Below are 14703 nucleotides of genomic sequence, written 5' to 3' on the forward strand. Positions count from 1 at the left end.
ACCCACCACTGCACACAATGTAACGCTGCACCACATTCTACAAGTATCATAAAGTCCATCACAGCACCACACATTCGAACACCCCACATTCCTGAAAATGTTAAAAAAATTTGTGGTTTTCACACCTGATGATGATCGCTTGTGTTGCAGTCAAAACGTCGTGATAATTTTATTATTTCCCTTCCACCTGACTTTACCGAAAGAAGCAAGAATATGTTCAAAGAGCTTCATAGCTCATTGGATTCCTCCAGGCTAAATATTCTGACAAATGGATCAAATCCACCAGAGCATACGTGACAACACTGAACACATTCTAACAGGGCACCACGCAGGACAGCTTTGTTATCGCAACGATTTTATTGCCAACGGAGTCAGAGGCCTAGTCAAACAGTCCGAAGCCCATGTCGTCATCTTCTTCTTCGTCAGACTCTTCCTTCTTTTTCTCCTCCTCTTTCTTTTCTGCAGCTGTTTGTGGACACACGTGCACACACACAAACATTAATGAACACGTGCACACTTACGCTTTGGTTCTTTCGGTAAAGTCACGTAGATAGAAAATTTATAGACCACGACGTTTCGACCGCAACACAAGCAACCGTCATCAGGTGAAACACAACACAGCAGGAGAACCGACGTAGGAAACGTGCACACTTGTACATATAAATCATAGGAGGGAGACGATCAGTACGTTAATGGACTAATATAATCGACTACTTTTTAAAGTTGATTATACGAGCTCCTGCCTCATTAAGGCAACTTCTATTTGTGTATTCATATTAGTCGAATAATTGAACCGATCATTGGCAATGACTTCGATTAATGGGGAGAGCCCAGCCCTAAACACAACTCGGCGTGCATGACTAAGGCTGGCAAGGCACTCAAGCTGCCAGCATCGCGCATAGCTGTGTCCGCTCATGTCTGATATGCTCTACACCAGATATTTAAGGCTGAGTTAATTTAAGGTGGGAGCCTGCCATGGTGTCCAATGGTTAGCTCACTGGACATTGTATTCTAGAGATAATTGGGCACACCATAGTGGGCACATGACGTGTGGTGGGGGTGTACTCCCACCTATTCCAAGTGTCTGACGCGTGAAAAGAGGCCAAAATACTCTCCAGAGCTCCCACGAATGGAAGTCTTTCCACAAGTGGCATTGACAATTGGTTATGTAAAATTTACAAATGTCAAGGAGGCCTTGGGAGGAATAATGTGCCACAGATGTTATCTCGAGATGAACTAGTTTTCTGGCACTGTGATGCAGTCAAGGATTTATATCAGCTAGGTCTGTGCTAGTGAGATTAAAAAAGTATTGGTTGCAGTGTGCCAACCAATCCACCACCACTATCCACGCACGCGTGGTTACCTGGTGCTGGGCCGCCGGCGGGAGCTCCTCCCGCGGACGCTGCTGGCGCTGCGCCTCCGGCCCCCACGTTGCAGATGAGGCTGCCCAGGTCAATGGTGCCCAGTGCCTGTACAAGCACACGTCATCAACACCATGAATAACATGTACCACCAACACACCACACACGCACCATCAATACTTACACCACAAACACCATCATGCGTCACTAAACCGCACACCATGAATATTAGACACCTTATGTGCAGTACTGCCCCAGCTCTGGACCCAAAGGCTGATAAAACTAAAAATTTTTAACTATACTATTTTTATGTTATCAAGTAAGGCCCACTGAGATATTAGCTCTTTTTCCAAAGCGACCTGGCCACAAACGATAGCTCAGTGAAGTGGCTTATGTGGAAACTTATTGCAGCCAAATACTCTAAACATGTTTCTAAATGTGGAGTGTAAAAACGAAAGACCCAGAGAGAAATACATGCAGGAGAGAGAAATATGAGAACACGGAAACTCCAAATATATAGGCGTCAGGGTCGAGATGGAACTCACAACCTCCTGCATACCAGGTGAGATAGTTAACATCTCGGCGAGGTGCCCCGTGAGCGATTCAGTTATATGTGGGTGGTTGAGTGCACACACAGGAGCTGAGTGCAGTTATGAGTGGTTATGATTTTGGTTGTTACTTTCAGTTTAATATCGTTCTTGATAATCGCTTGAGAAATAGGGGTCAACAATCCTCAGGTTATTATTATAATCCTCAGGTTACAAACCCTTGCTGACCAGCGTGGTCAAGTCTACCACATAGTTGACTGATGCAGTCGTTGAACATGTGCTGTTCTACCGGTAACCCTTCTGTTTTTCTAACACACTCCAACCACAACACTGAAAGTGGCCATGTATAATTTCTGTCCATCCGTCGATAACAGGGGTGGGTGGTGGCACTATAACTTTCGTAAAAATGGAAATACGAACCAAACCTGATGCCCGTATATTTGGAGTGTGCATGTCTTTCCCAAGTAGTCGAGTGGATTTATCTCTGGGTCCTCTTGTTTTTCCCTCCACTTTTAGAATCAACATGCATTTAGAGTATTTGGCTGCAATAAATTTCGAAATAAGCCACTTTGTTGAGCTATCATTGGTGTCCAGGTCGCTTATGAAAAAGGGCTATATAGCTCAGTGGGCTTTACCTGGTAAAATAAAAAATATTTTTAGTTTAAAAACGGCCAAATTGATCAAAGAGATGCCCAGAGAAATTAAAGAGGGCCCCCTCTTAGGCATCCTTGGCCACTCTCGCCAGGGCGCACGACGCTCTCGTCCTGGGCAGAGGCGCCATCCGAGCCCTGTGGTATTACCGGTGCAAACACGGTGACCGTTATCATTCGTCAAAAACTGCCGAGGACAAATGCATTGTTGGAAAGTGTCATATAGATGGCCCATGTTTATGTATATATTTATGTTTGCGCACTGTCGTGCAGTATCGTTTAAATGATTTAAAATTATTACAAAATCCATGTATGCAACGGTTTAACATTGTTGTTGTGCAATACATTTAACATTACAGCTATTAAATACTGTTGTAGAATGTAAAATTCCACAAAAGTATTTGAAAGTGGATTACATTTAAGTGAGTGGAGTTAATTGCACATCAAGTTGAGTAACCGGATATACCCCATCACCATATGGGCTCCCAAAGAGGTTTTAGTGTAAATCTTACACTCGCACAAATTTACATTTGTAGGCAATGCCAATCAATTCCATTAAAGTGAAACGCATTCAAACACTTTATATATCAATGGTAATCTGTAAATTCAAACCTGTTAATTCGTTTGCTTCGTGGTGTTTGAACTCCACAACCCCTACACTACCGATCCCCTCGCGCAGCTCACCCACCCCCCCTGCACTACTCACACCCCCGTTCACCCCTCCTGCACCATTCACACCCCGTTCACCACTTACACCACACCCCGTTCACCACTTACACCACACCGCGTTCACCACTCACACCACACCCCCTGCCACCACTCACACCCCCCTGCACCACTCACACCACACCCCCTGCACCACTCACACCACACCCCCTGCACCACTCACACCACACCCCCTGCACAACTCACACCACACCCCCTGCACCACTCACACCACACCACCTGCACCACTCACACCACACCCCCTGCACCACTCACACCACACCCCCTGCACAACTCACACCACACCACCTGCACCACTCACACCACACCCCCTGCACAACTCACACCACACCACCTGCACCACTCACACCACACCCCCTGCACCACTCACACCACACCCCCTGCACCACTCACACCACACCCCCTGCACCACTCACACCACACCCCCTGCACCACTCACACCACACCCCCTACACCACTCACACCACACCCCCTACACCACTCACACCACACCCCCTGCACCACTCACACCACACCCCCTGCACCACTCACACCACACCGCGTTCACCACTCGCACCACTCGCACCCCCTTCACCACTCACAGCACACCCCCTGCACCACTCACACCACACCCCCTGCACCACTCACACCACACCCCCTACACCACTCACACCACACCACCTGCACCACTTACACCACACCCCCTGCACAACTCACACCACACCACCTGCACCACTCACACCACACCCCCTACACCACTCACACCACACCCCCTGCACAACTCACCACACCACCTGCACCACTCACACCACACCACCTGCACCACTCACACCACACCCCCTACACCACTCACACCACACCCCCTGCACCACTCACACCACACCCCCTGCACAACTCACCACACCACCTGCACCACTCACACCACACCACCTGCACCACTCACACCACACCCCCTACACCACTCACCTTGGCGAAGAGTCCGGGCCAGAAGGGCTCCACTGTGACTCCAGCTGCCTTGATCAGCGCGTTGATCTTGTCTTCCTACAGGGGTGAGAACACACGAGGGGGTTCACATTCACTATCTCAAACAGCACAAACGCGGTGTTCACGCGTGCTCTGCAGTATCGTTCACACGTGGTGTTCACGCCTAATTTGCCGTATTGCGTAAATGTGGTGTGCTCGTGCGTACACGTGATGTTAACCCACGCCATCGCGCTCGTAGTCATGGGTCAAGGCTACAGCAGTAGACGGCTGTCCCGACAACAGGGTGGCTACTCTGGAGTCAAGAAGAAACTCCATATTCTACAACCAGGGAGGTGGGGAAACATTCCTTACTAGGGGCAGGAGAGCAACACTTTCAAGCAACTTTGGGTGGGCGGACCGCACAACTTCCACCCTGCCTGAGCGATGTCTTACCGTCAATGTGACAGAAGTGACTTGAGTACGCCACAATTACATAACGGTCTTTTGCCAGACCAAACATAGGCCATTCTAGTACCCAACCAGTGCGGCTAAGATGCTCGCATCTTCTATATCCTAAGATGCTTTAATGTGACCACAGGCATAAGTTAAAGTCACGAATACAACGTCATGGGCCCCGGGGATATGCGTTCTCCACTTTTGTTCTACGGAGTTAAGATCGGAGGCAGAGTTTTAAACAGAGCCACTCGAGGCGTTTTTAGACGACCCGGCCTCCACGGATAACCACGTGGGTTTCGGCTGCATCAACAAGAGGGCCGACTCGAGTTAAAACCATTGGCTTGCACAAGACTCGTTGTGGCCACCACTCCGCCTTTGTCTCCCCCGGTGTTGACGCGTGCACTTTCGCCGGGTACCCAATTGAGACAGGGTTTACCTAGCGAAGGCCTAGGACCGGCATAAGACTCCACGTGTTACTCATGTGCCCAATGGCCGAGTTAGAAGGCATGCAACCGGCTCCGTGGGCGCGGTGGACGAGACAAGCCAACAACCACCATCACCACAACCACCCACATCACCATCACATCGCCCAACACCAGATACCTTAACAGCTACACTAGCCAGAACCACCACACAGACAATACAGTACTACCACCGCCATCCTTCCTCTCATCGACACCACCACGACTAAGAGCCGATTCCTCACTACCTCGCCCATCACCCAAACGCCGCATCACCGACCACAGCGACCCCGCCAACACGAGTTCCAACCGCGATCACCGCCTCCATTTCCACCAAACTTGTTCCATCACTACCCCCATGTAAACACTTCACCCACAAAAAAAAACACTCCCAAATCACTTGTATTTGTTTTCCCCTCATCACAATCAAATCCATATCCGATCACCCCCTCCCCTCCTTAAGCGCCATGTTTGCCGCCTTAGGCCTCCACCTCGGCGGCGCCGCTCGGCCACGCTTACCGTGATGGCGACCTCGTCATCGTGGAGGATGAGAGCGCTGTAAATACACGCGAGTTCGGAAACGGAGGCCATGGTGCTGTGCGGGATGTGTTGCTGGGGGTCGGATGGCGCACGGTCGAGGACGATTGGGCTCGGATAGTGCGGCGGCGACGGCGGCGGAGCGCTGCTCGCGTCTTGTCGGGTCGCGCTCGCGGCGGGAGAGGAAGTGACGTCGCCGGTCGCGAGACTAGTAGGCGCGAGGGGGGTGGGGGAGCGACGGCGGCGCTCATTGGTCGAAGTCGCGTCGCGTGGGCGGGGCAAAGACGTCCACGCGCGCGTGAGAAAGAGGCCGCCATCTTACCTGAGGGGTTGTGATGGGGAGCTGTTGGTGTAAAATTTTTGTTTTGTTATTTTCTATTTTATTTTCTATCTACGTGGCTTTACCGAAAGAACCAAAGAATATGTAGACCCTGTCGAAGCCGCACTTTCGTGGAAGATGCTTCCTTATACTTGTCAAATATCTAGCATACTGCAAGCAATTAATTTACACGAATTCACGCCTACAAATTCAACCTTCGCTTAATAATTGGATGACAAACCACGTGATTGCAGTTTATACAATTTCACAACTTAAATCACCTCCGCAGCAGAGGAAAAAGGCTTAAAATACTTTTTTTCCCCTACCTGGATTGAGGAATGTATTTGGAACATTGACCGTGACGGGGGGCAAAAACCAACCCCGGGGAGCTTGTGGGTTTGCTGTACGTGGCCTGTAACCCATCACTGGATGGAGCAAGGGTTGGTGGATCACACAAACCTGAAACTCCCCATTGCCGTGGACGTTGACGAATATGGCGAGATAATTCGAGTTGGGGCATGGATAGCAGATTATGACTATGGCTAGGTACATATAGGGTTGGGTTGAGGAATAGGGTGAGCAGTAGGTAGGGTTAGTTGATGGGTTTGGGGCGAGTAATAGGGATTGCTATGGGTTTCCGGTTAGGGAATGTAATTGTTTAATCATGAATAGGGCGAGGCAGAGAGCTTCAGTCTGCACGGCATAAGAGGAGAGCCATTCAGCAGTGGAGATTGACAAATGGGCTGCACATCTAGGATTTTGGGTCAGTATATGGGCGAGAGGGATGGGGGTGGTGTTAAAGGGATTACGTTATGGATATGGTTTTGGATAAGGTTTGAGTTCGGAATAAGGTTCGGGAATAGGGTTATGGATGAATTTACATATAGGGTTAAGTCGAGAGGAAACATTCGGGCTACGATTGTCTGATGTCCTGTAGGTTTAGTTTAGATCGTGTTTTGTAATGTTTGTTGTTGTAACGTTCTGACTTGCCCCTACAGGACATCTGTGAAAAACAAGCTTTATAGCTCATCGGATTCCTCCACTATAAATACAGATTGTGATCGAACAGCTTTGGGGCCGTCCATAAATGACGTCACTCGATTTTGGACGATTTTGGACCCCCTCCCCTCGTCACACGGTGTCACAAAGGCAGACCCCTCCCCCCTCAAATATGACGTCACAAAGCTCTGCCCCCCAAAAAAAACATGCTTCAAAACGCTTTAAACTATTGTCATTGTAGTGCGCATTTAATGCGGCGCTGCACTCTGATGTAGGAGAAAACGTTTATTAAAACGTCTATTAAATTAAGTAGAACGTGTTGTCTATATTTATTTAAAGTTGCGCATTTTGATGTGACGTCACATTTCTCAAACCCCCCCCCCTCGTCACACATCGTCACAAATGTCTGACCCCTCCCCCCCCCCAGGTGCGTGACGTAATTTATGGACGGCCCCTTTGTCTCTCACTGAATTGCCTGGGCTGTGCGACTGGCTACTCAGATCCGTCCATTTCGACCAGAGTCATCGACACGGGGAATCCTGAAAACATGCGAATGGAAATGTTTCTCGCAAGAACGGACGGGAACAGGAGCGATGTTTTAATTGGGCTTGGGAATGGAGCCCCCAGAAATCGAAGAACAACAGAACCCACGGGGAAACGGGGAAGGAAATGACGACGATGCTGGCCTATAACAGAAATAACGATGGCAGAGTTTGGAACGCGTTCCACAATCCGCGGTATGGGTGTCTCCTACCTTGTTGTTCGTCGGCAACGGATATCCACGAGTTTCTGAAGAAGACAAAAAGCCACCATAGGCTGGCTGACAGCAGAGCGTGAAAAAAAAGAGAGTAGGTTTTACCCTTTCTGGCAATAAAACAGGAGGTGTTAAGATGTTCAAATACCAAATAGAAACATTTTGCAAGGAATCATGTCTGCATTAAGCACACGTACTTGTGGTGAACATGCAAACAAACATGCTTTGCTTTTTTAAACTGATTGGCCTACACCAGAGACAGCATTCTCTATGGCCTAGTGCAGACATAGGCAAAGTAGGGCCCTCGGGCCGTATAACGTATACGGACCGTTGGGCTTTTTAATCCGGCCCGACAAACTTGTCCAAATATTATTATTAAATAAAATGTTACCTTTCTCCTGTAATGCCCCCATTTCCCCATTAGATGGCGCACTTTGACCGGGAGTTACGACATGTTTTTGTATTGTTCACGTTCGTGCAATTTGTTAAATTGCCTTGCAAATAAATGATTTGCTACCTGTTAAAGGCCAAATCCTTTCATGTAATGATTTTTAACACATCATTTATATTAGTTCACGCAAACACTCCATCCATCTGTTCCTGGCCCGGCCCCTCTGTCAAATTTTAGAACCCATTGTGGCCCGCGAGTCAAAACATTTGCCCACCCCTGGCCTAGTGTCACCAGTGTCAGACCAGAGAACGCCACAAGGCGGAGCAGTACAAAGACAATGCCACTATCGGAGTATTTATAGCTCGGATGAGTAGCTACAAAATTTAGCCTTTTTGCAATAAAAACAAGTGTAAAGATGTTCAAACACTAAACAGAAAGCTTTAACTCGGAATCAAGTCTGCATTAACCACAAATACTTGTGGTGAAGTGGGGTGTTTGTGAAAATTAGAAATTATTTTTTTTCATCCGTCAATGAATACCTGAAGACCACAGAGTACTGTGAATCAAATCACACAAAAACGTCACACTCGTCAATAACAGTGGCCTGAAAAAGAAAAGAAATGTAATAGGCGACGTTTTGGGAAATGGCCCTTCTTCCAAGCACAGATGGCTCAGAACTTGAGACTTAGAACCTCTCTGGCCTCTGTACGATTAAGAAGGGCCATTGCCCAAAACGTCACATATTATACACTTTTTATTTTTAAGGCCACAATGTTATTGTCGAATGTGTTTGAGGTTTTTGTTAGTATTTGTGCGCCACTGGCAATGCAGTAACCCCAAATAATGAGCAAATCAAATCTGCAAATGCACCCAACCGCATGCCCGTCTTTGTGGCTGAGGTCCCTGTATTCATGCAACAGCGCCCCCACAGTGGTGCAAAATAACCTTCGATTGTCTTGACAATCACCAGACTTGGAAGCCGTGTCCCCCTGAGTTGGCGGTGAGGGGCGGGGATTCAAAACGTGAAGGCCCCAGAGTTATGGTCCCGCCACGTTGGGCCCTCTGTGCCACTCGGGATGCTGGTGGGCACAGGGCAAATTTACTGTACCCCAAATTGCCTGGTGTGTGATGTGACTAGTGCGTGAAGACCACCAATGTGTGATGATGTCAGTGATGAGAGCAATGTGTTATGTCACGGATGTATTTTTATTATTCTTATTATTACTACACTTAATCTTAGTTTTTTCGGTAAAGTCACGTTGAAGGGAAACAACAAAATAATAAAATATATATTATATTTTATATATATTACATATATATTTTATTATTTTGTTGTTTCCCTTCAACGTGACTTTACCGAAAAAAACTAAGAATATGAATTACTGCAGTCACGAAAGCTTTAAATCAAAATGACTACACTTGTTTAGCCAGGAAAGCATCACAGAGTCTCAAGACTTTTTTCCGGAGGGTTCTGCCAAGCGTTCGCAATAACAGAGGGATGACACTGCTACGCGTACTCGCAATTGAGTAATGTGCAGTGCCACTTTTCAAAATAGCGATGTTTCGGCCATTAAATTGGTTTTGTTTATCTATGGGGGGAAATCCGGGAACCCTCCGGAACCCCTCGTAGAACAAGTGTTACCAATGCACCACCCCTGCCACCCGAGATCACAGTGTGTGTGTGTGTATCGGACCCATTGAAGTGAAATGTCACCGGTTTTGTAAAATGATAAGGGGCGCTCTCTCGTAAAAAGAGACTCAGTGAAGCTTTCCTGGGTAAACAAGAAGAATAAGGGAGGCGAAATAATGTGACTGCAGTTGCGTAGCTATGAAGTGCATGCGGCCCACTAGCTCCGGGGTCCAAGGGCTACCACAGGGGGGACCCAGGCGCTGAGAGCGGTGGCACAGTGGTTAGCGCTACGCTGCGCTACGAACCCGACAACCAGAGTTCGATTCTGAACCGGTCCTGGGTTCTTCCCTAGGTCCACTCAGCCTCAAATGATTACCGTACTTAGTGCGGTGTGTAAACATCGCCACTGGGGAGATACATGCGGTCGGGCGTGGTGCTGGCCACCCACCCACCGCTTCATGTGCCGTGCCGGCCTACATAGGTGCTCACTTACAGCACTTGGCCCAACGGACTGTTAAGGCTATACAGGGGATCTTTGTCTTTGATGTGATGTGACTGATGTGTGATTTGAGTGATGTCTGAGACCATTGATGTGCAATGTCACCAATGTGCAATGTCACCGATGTGCAATGTGACCGTGGCTCTCCTGCATCTACCTAAAATGGTTAAAACTGAAGAGGAATATTAAACTGAATTTGTTCACCCTAAAACACACACCATACCCGCAAAATGTTTTCGCATTAAGTTAGCCGGTTAGGCAATGCAACCGCCTCTGCAGCAATTCAATACAACTTCACAATTTGGGGTAATAGTCCAATTCCTGAGTCCCGTTTTTTACCATCGCGTTTGTTTTCGTTTCTTGTTGCACAATTTATTTTGCTCAACCTGACCCTGAATTAATGGTAAAAAAATGAATACGCACATCCTTATTGTCAGTCCACTGCTGGATTAAGGCCATCCCGCACTGTGTGGGCCGTGGGGATTATTTGACCGTTCTTCACCACTGCTGGTCAGTGCAGAGGAGCGTAGACATGGGGGGGGGGGGAGGGGCTAATTTTGAGACGACAATAATGGATTTTCCTACACGCCGTCTGCTGCCCACAACATGGTACTGAGCATTAGGCATGGCGGTCACCCACCACAGCGCCAACCAGGCTCAAAACCTGCTGAGCTTCCAAGATCACATTCCAGGTGATTTGGTCATCATAGGCTTACGTAGCGTTACCATTCAGTGTGTAATGCAGGTGAATTGAAAACGATGGATGGATGGTTACGCGCGAGCATGCATTCGTGGCGAGTGATACGTGTGCGTAGAGTGTGATGAAGACCAAAGCCACGATCTGAGACCGTCGCAGCTCAAGCTGTTGTCCTGGTGGGGAGGGGAGGGCAGAGGGGGCTGATGTCGGTAAGCCCCCCACCCCCCATCCCAGGGGTGAAAGTCTGGGGCTGTTTCGTTGTAACAAGAAAAACTATTCTGAACGCTATCCCACACGCCTCGGAAACGTTCAGTTCCCACTAATTTTACTTTCCAAGCCACACAACAAGATGACATCACGCGTCACGAGGAAGTTAGCCGCAAGGCGGTGGCCGAGGATCTATTTTAGCGCTGCATTTTTTTATTGCCAAATTTTGGACAAGCCATTTTTTCAATATGGCCAGATCAGGAAAGTCCTTGATAGCAAGGCAATTTTATATTAAAATGTAATCTATATAGGATAAACTTTAGATGGATTATCACACGGCTCCCCTCTGCTCGAGATAAGATTAACACACAGACGGGCAAATAGCCGGATGTACAGAGCTAATGCTTTCACACTTACACCCTTAGTTAGAAAGTGTTGAATAAAAAAAACGACGCCACAACAACAGCAGTGATGGTAATGCTCCGTAATTATTCTCCAGAAAATGCATTTCAACCGTGACAGCGGCGCCTAAACCCGGCCTTCTCCGAGGTGTAAAAACGAAGGGCAAGGCACGCTCGGCTCAGTGCATCTTTTCCACTCGATATATTGGCTTTCTTTTTTGTTTTAAATACTTTATACTTTACATTAACGTCGGGGAAATCACCACCGGGCGATCATTCACCCACCAGGCACGAGTGTCGGTTTGTTCCCCAAGGATCCGGAGATTTCGCAACAGCAGTCTCTGGTGTTGCTTACTCCTCGCTCTACACACCAGGGGTGGGGGGGGACACTTTCCTTACCGAGGGCCGCCACAGTAACGGAGCGTACCCCTCGGCCACTGCGGACCTTGCGGTGACGAGAAGCGACTGCGCGCGCCACCATTATGAACACGGTGTTGGCAGGTCAAAAATCACTCCTCTCTATGGTGCCGATTAGTGCAGCTAAGATGTTTGGTGCAGCGATGCGACAGCCATCGATTTGAGGGCCGATAGAAGCAATTAAGTCGCGGGCGAGACAAAGGCCGAGGGCTTGTGGGTCCCTGATCGATAGCTTCTGGCAGCTTCTCTCCCAACATCCGCTCGTCACCACCCTCCACAGCTCCAGGGGAGCCACGCTACGGGCTCCAGGCAGTGGCCACTGTCCACAGCAACCCAGTTACCACCCTCTGTGGTCCCTGAAAGCCAACTACCGGTAGCTACTCTCTACAGACCCAGCTTGCCACGGTATGGCGCCCCCAGGCAGGGGCGTCTCCAGAGAGCCCCGGTAGGCACCCCTACGTGGTAGCTTTGTGAGCGTCACTCAGCGGCTCAAGGCACATGGACGCGGGGCAGTGCGGGCTGGGGCCTCGCGGGCAGTGCGACGAGACCTCCGTTATTAAAAAGCTTCAGTTTTGTTAGTGTAGTAAAACGCAGAGTAAAACACATATAGTAAAACGCGTGGTAAACGGTGTAGTAAAACGCATTTCCCACCCCCCCCCCGCCCCTTCCGCCTGTGCTGCGTACGAGCACTCTTGATAGCATTGCGGTGTAACACTGAACCGTTGTGGTTCCTTCAACCCAGGGGAACCCCTTTTGATGATTTGGTAATATTCCTCCTCCACACGCTCGCGCCGCAAACTCGGCGGGCAACCGGCACGAGAGCTCAGGTGACCCGCGACCGCCGGATATCGGCGCCGCCGCCGGCGCCGTCCCCCGCTCGTCCAGCGGATCTCGCCCCGCCGCTGCCGGGGAGCGGGGCGGCCGCTCCCCGGGCCCGCGTGCCGGGGGGTCGTGCCGCACCGCGCCGGCTCCTGGGGTTCGCCGCGGCCGCCGCCGGTGCGGGCGGCGCCCTCTTGTGGACTCGGGGAGCCGGAGGAGGCGAGGGGAGCCTCGCCACGGGGGAGGGCGGTGGCGTTGCCGCCGCACATTCCTCATCCCCCTGCTCTTTCCCCTCGGTCCCCTGCCCCAGGGGGGGCCCCTCCCGGGGGGGCCCCTCCCGGGGGGGCCCCTCCCGGGGGGGCCCCTCCCCTCGCGGCTCAGTTCTCTCGGCGCCTTCACCGTGGTCGCTGCAGTCCTCGACGTCGCTCTCGGCGTCCGTGTCGTCGCGATCTCCCACGCTGTTTTTGCCGTCCTTACTGCCGCGTCGGGCGCCGTCGTCGCGCTGCTGTCGCCGCTGGTGGTCGCACCGCTCCTGCTGCTGCTCCCCAGCTGCCCTGCAGGGCGCGGGTCGGCCGTTCGCGTCGCACGCGCAGCTCCCCTCTGTGCCTGCCTCGGGCACCGCGGGCAGGCAATCCTCCCTGCTGGAGCGAGAACAATGCCCTCCTCCTCCGTCATCGTCGTCGTCGCCGCGTTTGTCCCGAGAGGCCTCGGTCGCCTCTCTTCTGGGGTCGGCGACCTCCGACCCCGCGAGCTCCGGCGCCCCCGCGGCGCTGTCGCACAGCGTGGCGCTGGACGTGCTGTGGGAAAAGTAGCCGCTGGAGGAGAGGCTGCTGGCGGTGGGGCTGCGCGTCACGGCCGCGGGGGGCCCCACCGCGGGGCCTCCCAGCGCGGCCACGTCGAAGGCGGCCGCTCCTGAGCCGCCGCTGGCCGAGAAGCCGACGAACTCAGAGAATTCCCCTCCCCCTCCTCCTCCAGGGGGGGGAGTACTTGGTGGCGGCGCAGGCGACGCCGCGGCCCCCGACGTGGCGATGGTCGCAGCAGGACCCAGCTCGTTCTCCTCCTCCTCCTCCTCCTCGGATTCGGACGAGTCCCGAAGCTGCTCAGACCAACCGCGAATCAGGACAACGCCACCGGCGCCGAAGCACACGCGGACGTAAAGACCCCTTCCCCTGCGCGAATCACACGCGTGTCAACACCCCAAGTCATGGGCATGGGAGCACCGGTGCGAGCTCAAAGCAGGCGAGAGCGCAATTGCGCACGAGATCGGACGGCAAATGGATTCGGTACAAAGCGGCCCTGGCTCGGTGAGAGCCGAGAGCAGGGCCACAGTGGAGCCACGCCCAGGGCAGATCTGCCAATCACAGGCGCAGGAAGCAAAGGCAGACCGCATCAAATCCCGTGATCGGCATGGCTAGTTTGAGATGCGGTTAACGTGCGGCAGTCACCGTGCGAGACACGGATAAGGGGGATCGTGAATCCTGAGATCCCCAAGTCAGGCAACAGATTGGACCAATAACCCAGCGAGCGGTGAGGCAGAGGGGTAGGACAGATAATCAGGTAGGCATGCGGGGAGACAGGCAACCAAGCAACAAGCAGGCATGTGGGAGACAGAACAACCAGGCAACCAGATAGACAGGCAGGTGGATGGGTTCATGCAGGCAAAGCATGCACGCACACACACAGGTGTAAAGTTGTTGTTACACCTGCTGGTCGGAGGCGGGCGGAGGGCTTTCGTTAGGGCTTATGCCGAGGCATGGTTCAATGGCGCACACACACGGGTCCTGGAACACAGCACGGGTTAGCACACATTGGGGTCGGGTTAGGGTGTGGAGAGGTAGGGGCCAGGTGAGAGCACACGGGGCTGGGCCTGGAGATAAAGGCCCTGCGGT

The 14703-nt window shown here is 51.3% G+C and overlaps 2 protein-coding genes across 5 annotated transcripts in view; both read right to left on the reverse strand.

Moving 5' to 3' along the window:
* Positions 1 to 338: 338 nt before the first annotated feature.
* RPLP1 (ribosomal protein lateral stalk subunit P1) lies at positions 339 to 5879 on the reverse strand. The gene is made up of 4 exons (XM_032953048.2): positions 5664 to 5879; positions 4231 to 4305; positions 1364 to 1469; positions 339 to 465 (listed from the first exon to the last, which is right to left on the reverse strand). Exons 1-4 carry the CDS (start codon positions 5733 to 5735, stop codon positions 380 to 382), a joined length of 339 nt encoding a protein of 112 aa, XP_032808939.1. The 5' UTR covers positions 5736 to 5879; the 3' UTR covers positions 339 to 379.
* Positions 5880 to 12688: 6809 nt separating this feature from the next.
* LOC116941704 (kinesin-like protein KIF13A) overlaps positions 12689 to 14703 on the reverse strand; it is a 45659-nt gene continuing 43644 nt past the window's right edge. For 3 of the 4 annotated variants that reach the window (XM_032953044.2, XM_032953043.2, XM_032953042.2), the window contains 2 exons: positions 14518 to 14595; positions 12689 to 13910 (listed from right to left, as the gene is read on the reverse strand). In XM_032953044.2, coding sequence (XP_032808935.2) covers positions 12819 to 13910; positions 14518 to 14595 — 1170 coding nt within the window. In that variant the 3' untranslated portion in view covers positions 12689 to 12818. The remainder of the gene's footprint in view (positions 13911 to 14517; positions 14596 to 14703) is intronic. The other variant, XM_032953045.2, reaches the window with a different exon arrangement.

This window comes from Petromyzon marinus, chromosome 12 (genome assembly GCF_048934315.1).
Source record: "Petromyzon marinus isolate PM22_M1 ecotype Great Lakes invasive population chromosome 12, UKy_Petmar_22M1.pri1.0, whole genome shotgun sequence".
Taxonomy (NCBI): Eukaryota; Metazoa; Chordata; class Hyperoartia; order Petromyzontiformes; family Petromyzontidae; genus Petromyzon; species Petromyzon marinus.

What these genes read in the sequence shown, in the direction of transcription:
- RPLP1 (XM_032953048.2), bottom strand. Translation starts at nt 5,735, where the DNA reads ATGGCCTCCGTTTCCGAACTCGCGTGTATTTACAGCGCTCTCATCCTC. An exon ending in ATGACGAGGTCGCCATCACG is followed by an intron (nt 4,306 to 5,663) that starts GTAAGCGTGGCC and finishes TCACCCCTGTAG; the next exon opens with GAAGACAAGATCAACGCGCT. An exon ending in CGCCGGCGGCCCAGCACCAG is followed by an intron (nt 466 to 1,363) that starts GTAACCACGCGT and finishes GTCCACAAACAG; the next exon opens with CTGCAGAAAAGAAAGAGGAG.